Source organism: Megalops cyprinoides, chromosome 8 (assembly GCF_013368585.1).
Source record: "Megalops cyprinoides isolate fMegCyp1 chromosome 8, fMegCyp1.pri, whole genome shotgun sequence".
Taxonomy (NCBI): Eukaryota; Metazoa; Chordata; class Actinopteri; order Elopiformes; family Megalopidae; genus Megalops; species Megalops cyprinoides.
The window spans coordinates 7842551-7858791 of NC_050590.1; the positions used below are offsets into that span (position 1 = coordinate 7842551).

At 43.2% G+C, this 16241-nt stretch overlaps 1 protein-coding gene across 1 annotated transcript; it reads right to left on the reverse strand.

Annotated features, from left to right (window-relative positions):
• Window positions 1-925: 925 nt before the first annotated feature.
• Window positions 926-15541, reverse strand: slc24a1 (solute carrier family 24 member 1). Its single transcript, XM_036535401.1, has 10 exons — window positions 14567-15541; window positions 9771-9836; window positions 8765-8873; window positions 6216-6266; window positions 5639-5719; window positions 3508-3572; window positions 3009-3263; window positions 2418-2507; window positions 1554-1720; window positions 926-1175 (listed from the first exon to the last, which is right to left on the reverse strand). Exons 1-10 carry the CDS (start codon window positions 15539-15541, stop codon window positions 926-928), a joined length of 2109 nt encoding a protein of 702 aa, XP_036391294.1.
• Window positions 15542-16241: the final 700 nt, after the last annotated feature.

Below are 16241 nucleotides of genomic sequence, written 5' to 3' on the forward strand. Positions count from 1 at the left end.
TCTAACAGCTACAATCACAGTAGTTCACAATTTAAAATTTCATACCAATATGATGTTTTTACAGAATTTCTCACATGGCTGTTGGTGTCCTACAAACATAAACCACTTTGCGCACTGCGTTTGTAATTTACAAATATCTAAGCGGTTCAATAAGATTGGCCCATTTTCACAAACTATTTTATAACAAGCAAAATGCATATTTTAGGACCTCCTCGCAACAAGTTTCCACTTGAAAATCAATACAAGGTTCTATGTGTGTGTAGTTCATAATAAACAATCTAATAAAAGTACTGCTGTACCTTTCAGCAACCTGGTAATGTCTGTATAGGAAACCGTTTGATCCGAGTAGATCTTTCAAACAATGATTTTATATTTACATTCAGTCATCAGCATGTTCCTTTTCTCACTATAATTTGGCCAATGAAAGAGGACCTTCTGATCCCTGATCCTGGTTAAATGATTGGCAGATGTAGTTGTATTCTGACTATCTATGAGCGAAAGGAGACACAACAGTGTTGTGTGTGACCAACATGGTCTCGTGGCTTCAGACAGGTCAGGTGGCGGTAGATTACACGGATTTAGACTGGCAGCCCTTCTGTGTCTTGGGCACAGTATACTGAGCTTAGATGTACACAGAGAGTGGACAGGATGAATGCACAGATGGATTCACTTGAACTAACATTATGTGTGTATTACAGACCTGCCAGCCTATACATCAGCAATTTTTTTTCGTACCAGAGTCCATTTCCCAGATGCGTGCATGTCTGACTCACGGTCATTTAACAGCACAGCTGTGCGTGTGGTTTACTCCGACAGGCTGCGCCTGTGAAAAGGGGTTGTGTGTGAGTGTTGCATGCTGAGAGCACAGGTCAGAGCAGGGCCGACGTGAACGGACACCGCCTGGGCAGACCGACGTCCCCGTCCGTCAGATGGACACGGGACAGACGATGATGCGGTCCTCCAGCATGACGCTGAGAACCAGGAAGATGAAGTACAGCAAGAACATGGTGAAGCCCAGCATCTTGTTCATCTTCCACTTACAGGCGGCGATGGAGAGGATGACGAAGAGGAGCATGAGGAAGAGCAGCACGATGGCGCAGAAGAGCCCATTACTGCTCACCGGCACGGGCTTAAAGTCATTGAAGGTGGAGTACAGGAGCCAGGGCACAGGCAGCCTGGGGAGAAGCATGGGGCAAAGAGAGAGGGCAGTGTCAGACTCTATATTCTCTAAAAAAATATCCTCTACACAGACAAATCTGCCAAAGTAGTTAGTCACAAGCAGGCTCGGCTCATGGAGAAAATACAGAGGGGTGTACTTGCAATCCACATGGAGGGTGGGGGTAGGTAGACATTGGGATATAAGGAGACAACTGGGGGTGCACCCCTGGTCACAGGCCATTCACTCATTTTGAAGAACAGGGATTCCCAGGGTCACAAGCAATGCAGACTGAGCTGCATGCACGGCAGACAGCTTCCACCATTGCTTTCTGTAGCTGCTGATTATGACTGTGACATCATCAAAGCAAGAGGCAGATGGAGGGACAGAAGCTCACCCCATGGTGATGTCGAATATGTTGCTGCCCACCGAGCTGGACACGGCCATGTCTCCCAGGCCTTTGCGGGCCACGATTACGCTGGTGATGAGGTCGGGGATGGAGGTGCCAGCTGCCAGGATGGTCAGGCCCATGATCTCCTCCGAGATGCCAATCGTCTCACCCACCTTGGCAAACACACTCAGGTAAGGTAATGAGCTGGCTTCAGGCACAAGTGTATAATAGACAAGAAGTTAATATACAGGCATAATGAAAAGTATACACACAGAGGAGTGTATATGTAAAGCTTGAACAGGAATAGTAAGTGAGTGTCTGTTTCCATGTCAACCAGGGAAACTCGGGGGAGTATCTGCCCACCTTATTTTAGGTTTACTTAAAGTGATCAATCTACTGCACTTTCTCTGCTTGGAACAGAAAGGATGTGTGGCATTGTAGCATAGTGGTAAGGAGCAGAGCTTGTACCCAAAAGGTTGCTGGTTCAATTCCACACTGGGGCACTGCTGCTGTACCCCTGGGCAAGGTACTTAGCCCACAATTGCCCCAGTAAATATCCAGCTGTATAAATGTATAAAACTGTAACTATGTATTCCCCTCTGGATAAGATCGTCTGCTACATGCCAGTAATGTAATATAAAGTAACAAACACACACAGTAAGCACAGATGAAGAAACAAAGAAGTAAGAAAGAGAATAAAAAATTGAAAGGGAAACCAAAAGAAAAACATGGCACGATGTTCGACATTCATAACAACACCGCAATGTCTGCTCATTCTAATGGCTACCAGTAGAGAAATGAACAGCAGCCACAGGAACATGCATTGGGCAGTGGATGATGTGTGATGAGTATGTTGACCCCTCTCCATACCTGATGTGCCCACCACACCATCAGGTACGAGAACACTGCAATCCAGATAATGGAACCCAGGAAAGTGATTGCAAAGAACTTCTTGGAGGCCTGCCAAACAAAGAGAGCGTTAAGAAAACAATGGCAAGTATCCCACTTACGGTTACTTCAGTTTTGACCTCACAGTGTACACAGTGTACTATGTACTTGGAGCCTGCATTGCCTGGCTATCACCACTAGGGGGAGGCCTATATCTGCTAGCTTGTGTAAAGTCCTACACCACAGGAGGGTGCGCTTAATGCACGCTTGATCCAACTTTTTGCTGACAGAGGGAGTAAAAAGACATCATGATGGCAGCATTATTGCACAGAGAGGGCTGTAATTTGAGGGCTGTATAGTTATATGGAAAATAGCAGGTTATAGGAAAATAACATACTGATTTCAGTGTTCTAAACAGGCTGGTCCAGATAGAAGAAAATTCAAATGTTCAGACCAAGATTAAGGCCAAATGTAAAGTCTGCTCCAAATGTAATCTGCTTCTAGTGGTAGAAAGTCATGGTGGTTATGGAGTCAGGGATACACAGTTGTGTGAGTCTGCTGTGTGGTCATTACCGGGTTGCGAACGTCAGGGACAGTCAGCCACAGTGGGAAGACAATGGGCAGCAGGAAGAGGAAGGTGGCCTGTTTGCGCCTGGTGTCCGGCCACTCCAGAGACAGCGGCTCCTCGATATCTTCCTCTTTGTCATCATCGTCGCTGTCGTCGTCGCTGTCGCTGTCACTGTCGTCTTCGTCGCTGTCATCCGAGTCGTCGCTGTCATCCGAGTCGTCCGACCCATCTGAACCCCCTGAGCCAGATCCTGCCTTTTCCTGGGGGAAAGCGAGACAACAGTCACCACCAACAGCTCGAAACCACACAGAGGACAGATGGGGGGAGGAACACGAGCAGTGTGTTTTCTGAGACACACAACCCGAGGGGATAAACTCGGTTACTAATTACTATTGACTCTGAGTGGTTCTCTCTTGAGCCGGTTGGCAGTCAATGTTTAGTTTTTTCCCATTGATGTGAGCGGTTGTGAGTTTGCGCTGAGAGAAATGCGTGGTCCTCCCATACCTTCTCTTCGTCTTTCTGCCCCTTTTTCTCCTCCTCCTTGGCTGGGGGAGGCTCACTTTTTTTGTCTGTGAGTGGACAGGGAAGGAAGGATACATCAACAGGTGAGAACCATATGGAGGCTTAGCTCTGAGAAGGATGTTTCCATATTATTCTACAGATAACGCACAGATATATACCATTCTCATGTTACATCTCATGATGTCAAAATATTCTATCGTGTATTGTGGTTTATAATAGGTGTCGTGTTACATATCAGTGTTTTCTTAATCCTACACCTGGAGGCCCACTATCATGCATGTCTTCTAACTATCCTTGCTCTACCTACCTGACTGAACTCATCAGTGGCGCTTTTGATTAGCTGAGCACACCTGATTTAATCAAGCAGCAAGGATAGATAGAAGATATGCAGGACAGTGGGCCTCCAGGAGTAGGATTGAGAAACACTGTTATATATATTACATTACCATCATTTAGCAGACACTCTTATCCAGATCAACTTACATAGGTTATAATTTTTACAATGTCATCCATTTATACAGCAGGATATTTTCTGAGGCAATTGTGGGTTCAGTACTTTGCCTAAAAGTGCACACCACACATCAGCAGTGGTGCCACAAGTTTGGGATCACATGTTTGAGGTGAGTCATGGTGATCCATAATTATGAATTTACCCAATGAAGTTCTTGGGTCTTTCACACAGGAGCACAGCTTACTTAAAAACTTAAAGGTTTCATTAAAATGAATAAAACTTCTCTGCCAGAAGACTGTCCGCCAGAGACTGTCTGCTGTATTTTCAGAATTCTGATAGTGACTTTTAGCTGTAGATACCTCAGAGAGTCGATAACCATTTGAAAAGCACTTATACTTATTGATTTTTCAGCTGTCTTTGATGATACTGGATCTCTCTCTGTCACTCACATGTGATTCAGAAGCCTGAAATAATCATTAAATCTGCTCATGAGTCAAAGATCTCTCCTGCTGACACAAAGAAAAAGCACAGACCACAGCTCAGCTTGCAGGCAAACCACTTTCTTTCATCCTGACCAGACCACTGATTCACCTGGTGTGCCATTGCCTTGGCACAGTCCATGCTACATCAAGCAGAGACATTACTGTGAAGGGACTGATATGTTGGCCTAAGCATGCATGAACCTGCACTGTGTCTGACTATACAGTAAAACCATTGAAACTATTTTACCCTCCTGTTTAGCTACTTCATTAATATACACTATGAGTTCATTTATATAATATATGGGTATTATAATATATGAGTTCATTTATGTGGTGAAAGACTGGACTAGATGTGAGGAGCTTTGAGTTACACACCTTTCCGAACAAAAAGGGGTTTCAGTAAATAGTGTTGAAGGGGAAGGATGCCTAAAATCAGCCATCAGAAAATGGCAAAGAGCAGAAACACAATTCCAGTTCCTTTTTTTCCTGTGGAGTTGCAGAACATATCTAAAATGTATTTTTTCAGTAGTTACGATTGCTTTTCCTCTGTACCAGGCATTTAGACTACTAAATTTGATGGTCTACCATAGTCTACCGCTTCGTGGCTGAGCTGTTGTTGCTCCTAGACGCTTCCACTTGACAATAATAGCATGTACAGTTGACCTGGGCAAATCTAGCAGGGCAGAAATTTTGCGAACTGACTTGTGGCAAAGATGGCATCCTATGACAGTGTCACGTTTAAAGTCAGTGAGCTCTCCAGTACAACCCATTCTACTTCCAAGGTTTGCCTATGGAGATTGCATGGCTATGTGCTTGATTTTATGCACCTGTTAACAATCGGTGTGGCTGAAACACCTGAACTCAATAATTAGGAGGGGTGTCCACATACTTTTGGCCGTGTAGTGTACATAAAGGGATAAAACTGTAACCTGCTGCATGTAAGTCACTCTAGATAACAGTGCCTGATAAAATGACAATAATATAATGTAATAATCTAGTTTGCAAGCCTACAGTAGGTGGTTAGACTGCATCATTTGAATTGAGCTGATTTATTCAATTAAGTTCTGTCCTGCTGTGTTTTTCTGATTGCCAGTGGCCTGTTTTCCTGCATGTTTTCTACACTTCTACAAAACAGGGAAGGGAGGGGGTGTCTCCCCGTAGAGGCCTGTGTCCGGCTCACCTCCAGTTTTCTCTTCAGCCTTGCCTTCGCCCTTCCCCTTCACCATGTTGTTGAGGATCTCAGCCTTGTCCTTAAACTTCACTGCAGAGCAAAGAGAGCACAGATGTAAATATTCAGCTGTATAAATGGATAACATTGTAAAGAACTGTGACCTATGTAAGTCGCTTTGGATAAAAGCGTCTGCCAAATGAATAAATGTAAATGTAAATGTAATGTTCATGGGGCTTGCTGAAAATATCCATTCCATGTCTACATCCGGGCAGATGATGTCACATCACACTGGAGGAAAGATCGCGATATGCAAGCGCACGCAAATGATTTTAAGTACCCAATTTCTACGCATTTGCCCAATTCAAGAACCAAACTTGCTGAAACCTGACTGACTAACGGACAAAACTGGGAGCTAACTGAGTCAAATCTTACAGCAGAGGGACACACTGTGAGCCACACCTTGGGTCTTTACAGTAGCTGGACAGCTAAGGACAATGATGGTGAATGTTCACTGCACACCGCACATACAGAAAAGTAATAAAGCACAGTAAACACACACTGCCTGACAGCACCGTGTCCACCTTACCGTTCCCCTGTTCTGACCTCCCAGCTTTTAAATCCCCATTAAAGACCATTTCTGATGGACAGAAATTGTTCACAAGAGAGGTGTTACAACTTCCACGCTGTGCGACCGTGTTTTTATTGCAGTTTTGTGTGAACACAACTTCTGATGAGGGCTAATTAAACTGATGAGTGCTTCTCAGTGGGGAATGAATATAAAGGCTAAACACAGGATATTATTTCCAAACAATGGGTGATTTTAGAGGTGAGCGAGTTATAAGATACCTGTTACCCTCTTCCATTTTTGTTATGCTGTGTTCAGTGGTCTGCTGCAAAGTTGAAAGACACAAGAGAGGCCTATTGAGATAAAGGGATTGGGCTCAAAGGGGTTGGCCCTCATCCAGTTTTTATTATCTGTGTTAAAAGCTGATTAAGCCAAGCTGCCGCGCGTTGTGGGGCTGGCCCTGGGCCCTGGGGCATCGGGCTGACAGACTGAGGACAGAGTGAAGGTCACTGGAATACCCCCACCAGGGCAGTTCTTACCGTGCGTTTATGCGTGGAGACTAGAAGCTGCGATCACCATGTGCTCATACATAAATCTAAAAGGGGGAATCCTCCTCTCTCATCATACATAATCATATCCCATCACTGATCCCCACCTCCTGCCCCCCCCCCCACTCCTGATTACCCCTCCCAACCAATCAGATCTCGAGAATGCAACCTGCACTGACTGCTCGGTCCTGTCTGACTACCCTGACAGACTAATACAGGCATGTGATTCAATGAATGAATATAATATCATCTCAATGAACTGACCAGCGCAAATACTGTAGTAGAACACCAGAGGAAAATCAGATGCTTTGATTGTACTTTACTATGATTTCATTAAGACTTAGTTTTTTTTTTAAATATTACAAATATTAAATATTGGAATATATAATAATATAATATCTCTTAACCAATCATTTAAAACAACTACCTTTTTGCACTTTAAGTAAGGGTTCAAAGTTAAAATTGCTGAACTCAGCTGACATGCTGATTTCATAAACACAAGTATGATTTCAAATATTTGATGTTTGCTGTCACAGTCCAAAAACCGCAGTATATATGGTGAATCATTAGGGCTATTATTCAGTGGTGTAACATGACAGATGTGCCCCAGTTCATTGTCACATGTGCTGCATTGAAGCTGAGACCTCCCAGCCCTGATAGAAGCTGATATACATAGAGGGGTTTATCTGCTTAGTATCAATCTCTGCTTACAGCCAACTTCACATGGTACTGCGCTAATCCATTTTACAGGGGGGGGAAGGGACAAAGAGACTGTGCCATTACATTAATTTGTAACGTTAATGTTAAGTTTGTTAAGTAATGTTAAGTTTTTCACACCATATTTTTTTTACACGTTTTCCCCTTTACACACCCCTGTTTGGAATCTCCCTGCAACAAACTCGGCACTCATGCTTGAGCACTGAAACAAGATTAATGCAATCCTCTGATGCACTGACATACAGCCCAATGGCTATTTTTCACACTATACATGACACAGGGGGCGTCGTCTGAGGCAGCCACAGGCACCTCGATGAATTGCAAGGGTGCCTGTGAGCGGACTGACAAGAAAACCCGGACCGACCTGCCCACACTTATCCCAGCAGAATGAAGCCAATTTGTTCAACTGGTGTGGGTTCCCTATCATTTGAGACCTCTGGATTGAAATTCAGGCCATAGGGATCTTCCTGAATTCAAGATGAGCACCTTGCAGACTGAGACACTGGGGCCTGCATACACCACTGTTTTTTTCATGCACATGTGTTACATTACATGTGAAGTGACAGCTCGCATTTTGAGATTTTACTTTCAGTAAGCAACAGAGGTCATCACTTCGACTGGAATTCACTCCGAGCCCATGCTGATCCACTGGATGAAAAAAACTACACAACTCCTCCCTGATGGTATACGCTGACATGTAAATTTTGTTGGACTGTGACACAAAATGACACAGAATATAGCCAGATTTAGCAAAGAACACAATATTAAATCAGATGAGACTAGTAATTAGTCATGTTACTAAATTGTGCAATTATACTGTTCCAATTGGGTGTTTATGCTTTTGCCCCAGGTTTTCTCCTCATGTTCTGCTGTGCTTTGAATTTCCTTTGTCTTTGGATTCATAACGCAGCACGAGTTATTCTGTAGGGACAGTTATATGCACATATACAGTATGCTTTTAAAATTGGAATGAATTGGAATGAATATGCTGTGAAAATAATAAATAAATATTTGCCGTGACTCATCATTGGCCTGTATCATATTTACAATTTATTTATTTAATGACACCAAGATATTGAATTTGCCGGAAAAGTTGGAAGCATTTGCAATTTTTCATTACTCTTCTCAGACAGCAGGATGGGGCTTTGTTTGTTATAAGTCTTCTATAAGTCTTTTCAAAGGTGTTCCTGCGACTGGATCAGTGAGCGCTGTATTGAATACATGTATAGTATGATTATACAGTAGGCTCTGCAAGAGGGTGGATGATGGTAGAGACTGGAACAGCGATGCGGGACCTTCTCTTACCTTCCCCCAGCGGGTCCAATGTGTGGATCATCAGCTGGAAGATGGTGCTCCTCATGGTGCTGTTGTGTAAGGAGGCAGAGCTACCCCCTCGCTGCAGAGCAGGCTTCGGCTGGGGGGGGTGGTGATGGAAGGGGGAGAGAGAGGGGCACAGAGAGAGGCGCAGGGTAACCATCAGAACACGCAGTACACCATCCTTAAAATCACCTTATTTCTGTGGCTCATTACAAAGAATGAAACCCAGACCTGGTTCACATTAACAGGGTGCATCAGAAGGGGATTTCAGTCATCAGCACCCTAGAAGTGCAAATAACAGGCTGTTCCCCACAGGAAAAAGATATTTCACTTCCTGTCCAAATAATGACTTAGAATGACTGTGCCATTACATTAATTTTTAAGGTTAAGGTTAAGTTTGTTAAGTTATTATGAAAAGTAGTTAAATCAGAGTCTCCCTGTGACAAGCTTGGCACTCATACTTGAGCACTGAAACAAGATTAATGCAATTCTCTGATGCACTCACACTCAGCCCAATGGCTATTTTTCACACTATACATTACACAAGAGGATGCCATCTGAGAGAGCCACAGGCACCAAACCACTCAGAGTGAGCAGTTAAGAGATGAGGCAGACTGATATCCAGCAAGAACTGTGACCACAATACTGATGTTGTCAACCCCTGCCGTGGATATTTAACACAATCAACAAGTTATTCAAGTGAGGTGGTCAAAAGCATTTCAAAAGAAGAGAATTCAACATTATTTGGAGGAGAAACTAACACTTGGACAAACATAGCTGAAAGGTGAAAGGTGTCTTGGAAATGTTTTCATAATCTACACCTGCAAGTGTGCATGTGTGTGTGTTTGTATATGTGCATACATGCATGTGTGTGTGTGTGTGTGTGTGGTTGTGTATGTGCATGCCTGCATTATGTATGTGTATGTACCTGTTTGTGTGTGTGTATGTATGCGTATGTGTGTGTACTAAAGACCCAGCTGGTGTGTTTACCTACCATTAATCGATTCTTTCCATCTTGATTTTCAGGAGGTTTATTGTCCTCTCCATGTGATTCTTCATCCTGTGTGCAACAATAAGATGTTTTATAAGAGATATCTGAGGCCAGAAAATTTTAGGCCGTCTCAAAGAGCAGCTACTTCTGATCCCAGCCACATGGCTGAAACTGATCTAGTTTAAAATGTTTTTCTCTGAATCTTGCCATTTTCAAGTTACATATACAGAGCCCTCATATACATTTCTCTTTTTGCTGTGTTGCAACATCAAATTTAAGTATATTAAAATGAGACTTTTTCTGATCCTTTTGAGGTGACTCTCTACAGAAAGAAATGAAAGTATTTAGACATCTTCAGAATTATTTAAAAATAAAAATGTTAAATTGATAAGTATTCACTCCCCTTTCTAAACAAACAAAATCAGGAGAAGTATATCAGTTTCTTGAGAGCTCACACTAAATATAGTAAACAAGGTACACCAGTGTTCATTTCAAATCCACCTGTGCCGAATTGTAAGCTTGCACTATAAATATCACTGATTTTGGGAGGTCTCACAGCTGAACGCCAGATCAGATCAGTCCTGCTGTCATGAGGACCAAGGAACTGCCCGTGATACTTTGTGATGAAGTTGTTAGGAGGAAAAAAGCTGGAGAAGGTTACAAAAAGATCAGCAAAACTTTGAATCTTCCTAGGAGCACTGTGAGATCCATTATAACAAAGTGGATAAAATATGGCATAACCCAGACACTACCAAGATCAGGCTGTCCTTCCAAATTGAGCATTTGGGCAAGAAGGGAAATTGTCAGAGAGGTGTCCAAGAGACCAGCTACAACACTGAAGGATTTACAGAGCTCACTAGCTGAAATGGGAGAAACAATATCATCAGCTCTTCACAGCTCTGGCCTCTATGGGAGAGTGGCCCGAAGAAAGCCATTTCTGAGAAAAGCCAACATAAAGGCATGCCTGGAGTTTGCTAGAAGACATGTGACAAAACCTAAGAGCTTTTGGAAGAGGATTTGGTGGTCTGATGAGACTAAAACTGAGCTCTTTGGTCTAAAGGAAAAGTGCTACATTTGGCACAAACCAAATACAGCCCGACACCCAAGTAACACAATTCCTACCATCAAGCATGGTGGTGGTAGCATCATGCTCTGGGACTGCTTTTCAGCAGGAGGAACTGGAAAGCTTGTTGGTATCAAGGGCAACATGGATGGAGCCCAATACAAGCAAATTCTTGAGGAGAACCTGTTCCAGTCGGCCAGAGATCTCAATTTAGGGCGAAGATTTATGTTCCAACAGGACACAAGGGCACAAACAGCACAGGGCACAAACTACAAAGGAATGGCTTGAAAAAAGAAGGTTTTTGTTCTGGAATGGCCAAGATAAAGCCGAGAATTAAATCCAACTGAAAATCTGTGGCGTGACCTAAAAATTGCTGTCCACCAATGTTCTCCATCTAATTTGGCAGATTTGGAGAAAATTTGCATTGAGGAATGGAAGAAAATTCCAAAATCAAAATGTGCAAAGCTCACGGAGGCATATCCGAGACGACTCTAAGCTGTAATTGCTCCTAAAGGAAAATGCACTAAGTATTGACTCTGGGGGGTTAATACTTTTGTGACTGGTCAATAAAAGTCTTTCGTTCTTGAAAAAACAGTGTTCTTAAGCACTCCTTCTGAGTGTAGACTGAACACTATGGCCCAGGTTCGAACCCGACCGTGTCACTAGCTGACAGTGACCGGGAGCTCACAGGCAGAACACATTGGCTTTGTTCCGCCGGGGATAGGGGTGGGTACATCAGCAGGGGCTTTGGTCCCATTAGCAACAGCGACCCCTGTTGGCCGATTGGGCGCCTGTGGTCCATGTGCCAAAGCTGCATATAATGACCGAATGATAACAAATTGGACATTCCAGAATTTGGGGAATTGGCCATTCCAAATTGGTTCTTGATTTTTATTTTTATTTCGGTTGGTAAGTGTTTTGATTTTAATATGTTTGTCAAGGGAAGAAAAAACATTGCACTGGGATAAGCTCTAGATGTGTAATCGTTGGAAAATGTGAAAAAATTTAGGGGGGGGTGAATACTTCCTGAAGGCACTGTGTGCTTTTTTTAAGCCATTGCGGTGCAAGTCAGCCCCAGAGTAATGACATGTCTTATCATGAGCCATCAGACAGCACCTGTCAGCTTGATCACATGGGCAGCAGGTGCCTTCTTCTGGAGAATGGGGGACTGCAATACCCTTTGCTACCATGCTTTCAGCTGCTAGAACTGTTTGTCCCAGACCTGGGTAATTGACTAAACGAAAGCCCCTGACCAAGGACAAGTAAGCCTGCATTAGCAACATTAAGGGAGGGTCCATCTAGAGACAATATCAGCTTGCCTTTCAATTACACTTAAGTGCTCTGCCTTTTCTGTTGTTGCTCTTCTCCTTTTTAATGGCATATGTGGTTATTCAGCCCCTCAAAGGATTATGGACTACAGTGACTGAATGGCTTGAATCAGACCTCTGTGACAACACTGTTTCTAGACAGCAGGAGTGACCTTACATAAAAAAGTGATTTCCTTCTTCATTTTCCTTTCCTTTCCATTCAGTGGAAAACTTTACAAAATATCAAACAATGTCCAAACACGTATTCAGATGTCTATTTTTCATTTGCTACAATTACATCAAAAGGCTGTTCGTGCACATGGTCTCACCGGAGTTCTCAGACAAGAAAAATTGAAATTAGAAAACAGACTGAAATGTAAAGTACTGTATGTTCCCATCATTAAACACAGTGCTGCCCCTTGTGACACAGAGGGAGTCTGACAGCAGACTATATTTGACTAAAATCAGGCTGGAGCTCTGTGATTTTCTACGCACGAGCAATTAAACATGTAAGATATAAATTTAAAAAGCTGTGTTACAAATACATAAATAATGCCATTTGCTGTCCATTCTGGAGTGAGTGAGAGATTCCAGCCCAGCACTGCTCCAGAAGAAAGAAGCCCAAAACCTGTTGCATGCCACAAGTCTTTAATGAAGGTAAAACCAGAAGAATGAAAAAAAGCTTGCATTAAAAAAATTGCAGAAAATTACCTGGTCCTGAGATCTTAAAAAGAGCAGGACAATTTTCAGATGATTTTATATGCTCAGAGGCTGATTAGAGCCTGTGCATTTAGGACCATTGAACATTCTGTACAGGACTCACTTACATAATTTTAGAACACATCACCGTCTAGTTCCCATGGACACCTGCTCCTCTTTCAGTAACCTGCGTCAAAATCTGATGCTCAAACCCACACTCCGTGTGACTCTCCGCTCAGAGGCTCTGATGAATAAACACCAGCTCAAATCACATGAAACCTGTGTCTGTGTCCAAGCTGGAAAAGGCACCAGTGGTCACAACCCGAGGAAAGATTCCTCAGTCAGTAAAATCCAACTCTTCACATCCTACTTTTTCTCTGAAGGCAAATCATTCAGAACCTAATCCATACAACACATTATTACAGTTTAATGTAAAAGATGGGGTCACTGTCATAGAGATGTCATATATCTATCATGCCATATTATCTATTTGTTGATATACCCATACACGTTTTTGTTTATTTGATAACATACGTGAATCATGTCCTGAGACATCAAAGAATACTAAAATCGTGTCACATAGCATGGCTAGATAAAAGACAATGTGCATGTTCAGTACAGTACATGTACAGGACATGGTCCACAGCTATTATTACACTGAAGCTTGCTTTGATTATGAATGATACAACTATTAGAATGGCAGGAATTCTTTCAGCCCAGTTACAGGTTGGTGGGGCATACCTTATATTTATACAGCACAAAAGGTTAAGCAATTTTGAGAGGTTCCTACAGAAATAGCCACAATGACTCTGAGATGTCATTCAAAGTATGCATTTTACTCTTTACCATCTAAACTAGTTTAAACACAGAGAATATGGATACAGTCTCATATAAGCCACAATTCTACACACTACCATCTTCCCAGATTGCAGATTGGTAGATAATTTCCCAAAGACACCCCCATAATGCTTGCCTGATCTTCTCTCATTGGCTAAACCAGGTGGATATGTTAGTGATGAAGGAAGGTCAGCTAAAACTAGATTAGGGATAAATGATGAATGACTAACAAATGGAGCTTACTTACAGATGGTTAACCTACTGTATCTCTCTCCAGCCAAATTCCTCCATGTTTTTTTATCCAAAAATTTTATTGAATTTACACTGAAGTTTGAACCACAAATCCCCTTCTAATTTCCACCACATCTGATTAACTGTACTGCTTGTCAGTGATAGCCTAGGTATGTGAGTTTTCAAAATTACAGTGTTATTGGTTCCATCACAGAAATGTGAAATAAAATACAGCTGTTGCTGAATGCATACTATTACTTTCACTTTTTTAACATCAAGGTGCATGTTGTGTAGATATTTTCACAAATAAACAAAGAAACCTTGCCCTTGCATTGAAAGCAGGCTTTGAACTAAAAACTTTTGGGTAAGGACAAGTGTATTAATTTCACATTCTGATGGGATTCTGTGTTTTCAGCTCTATGTCTCATGAATCAAATCTGGCAAAGCATCGCAGAGACCACTAACCCTTGGAAACCATTACTCCAAGTGACATTAAGCAGATGCACTGCCCTTTGGCAGTCTTGTGAAAATGTATATTTCAGCTAGTTTGACTGAATGAGATTATTGTTGTGAGGTGTTAAGATGCTTTGGATATGATGTAATGCCACCGGTAAAAGAGTTAAGTGAGTCAAAAAAAAAAGTGAAAGTTAACTGGCACAGACCTCATCTGGCTCCTCCACAGCGATGATCTTGACAATATTCTTGTGTTTTCTGATCTCGTCCTTGAAGGCCTGCTCGAACTCCACGTTGTTTTTCATGAACATTACGTAGGAGGCGTACCCCGCCACCAGCAGCATGCTCTCCCACCACGCGATGATGTTGTCCAGGAAGAAGATGATGAGCATGATGAGGTCCAGGATGTAGAAGGACACGTCCCTGAAGAGGGGCCACCAGGTGAGGTGGAGCATCTCCCGCGAGAAGAGGGCGCACATCCCGATGACGAACAGGATGTTGAAGACGGCCGAGCCCACGATGGTGCCGATGCCCACGTTGCTGTGCGAGATGAACACCCCAATGAGGGAGGTGAAGAGCTCTGGGGCGGACCCCCCCGCCGCCATGAAGGTGGCCCCCGCCACGTCGTCTGAGATCTGAAGCTTGTCTGTGATGACCCCCAGAGTGGGCACGAAAAACTCGTCGCAGACGATGGCCAAGGCCACGAACATGTAGATCATGCCGAAGATGTGCAGGATCACCCAGCCCTGGCGTCGCTGCTCTATTGAAAAGATGTCCTGGGGGTACTCGCCCTTCATGTGCGGGGCATCCCCAGGGGTGGAGGGGGTGGTTTTGGGAACACTGGGGGCAGGAGTTGGCGTGGATACGGGAGGCTCTGGGTCTACATAGATGCAGTGCCTGAGGTTAGTCCGGTTCGTGGTCGTAGACGGGAGGATTTCAGTGGTCATTGCTGAAGCTTCTGTTAAACTCTCTGCCACTGTGTGGTTAGATAATGTCACCTCAATGTTGGTGGAATCAGTTCCATTTTCCGGATCCTCCCCATTGTCCTCCCCAATCTGTGGCTCTGCCCAGGGGTCTGTCAGTCTTGCCCTGAGGCTCAGTTGGTAGATACAACACAACAGGACCCCCGAGAGAAAGAACAGAATCCTGCTACACTTAAGTCTTTTTCTCCGTGACAAATACATTTTCACCTAAAAGGATGCCAGTAATTTCTATGTAAACTTAGGCTAAATGCATTAATTTTCTATCAGTTCAAATAATCCGACGTTTTCCCCATTCGACTTGGGTAGCTTCTTTTATGGTAAGGTGAGGGACAAAAGTAGCTGGGGTAAGGGTATAGTGCCCCCGGACACTTTGCGTTTCATCTCATCTTCACAACGTTATTCTTCCTCTCCAACATGGTAGCTGTCGATCAGGAGTAAGAACATCGTGGATTCAGCAACAAGCTACAGAAACGCGAAGCGTCTATTTGTTGAAAGCACGGCGCAATTAAAGACTGTATCCTACAAAAGCTCGAGGTGAAGGCGCACAGCACCTGTTACTGTGGCTGCAGAAGTACGGGTTATCTTTTTTTCTGCGTTACAGATACACATTTCAAAGCTTGTATGTTAAAACATGTAATCAAAGAAATGCATGCACGCACCCGAGAAATCCTACGGCAACACATACTGTACAAGAGCGTACACCATGCGATCTGCCAAACGACAGCAGCTCAAGTGGGAGAGTTGGGTATATTTATGTTGTTTTTTTTTTTTGCTATACACCATGAAAACGTGCAAGAACAGGCCCGATATACAACTTTACCAGAATAATTATAGCCCAATTAGCTTCATTTTCATCCACTACACAAATTTCTGCATTCAATATTATTTCTGGATTTAATAC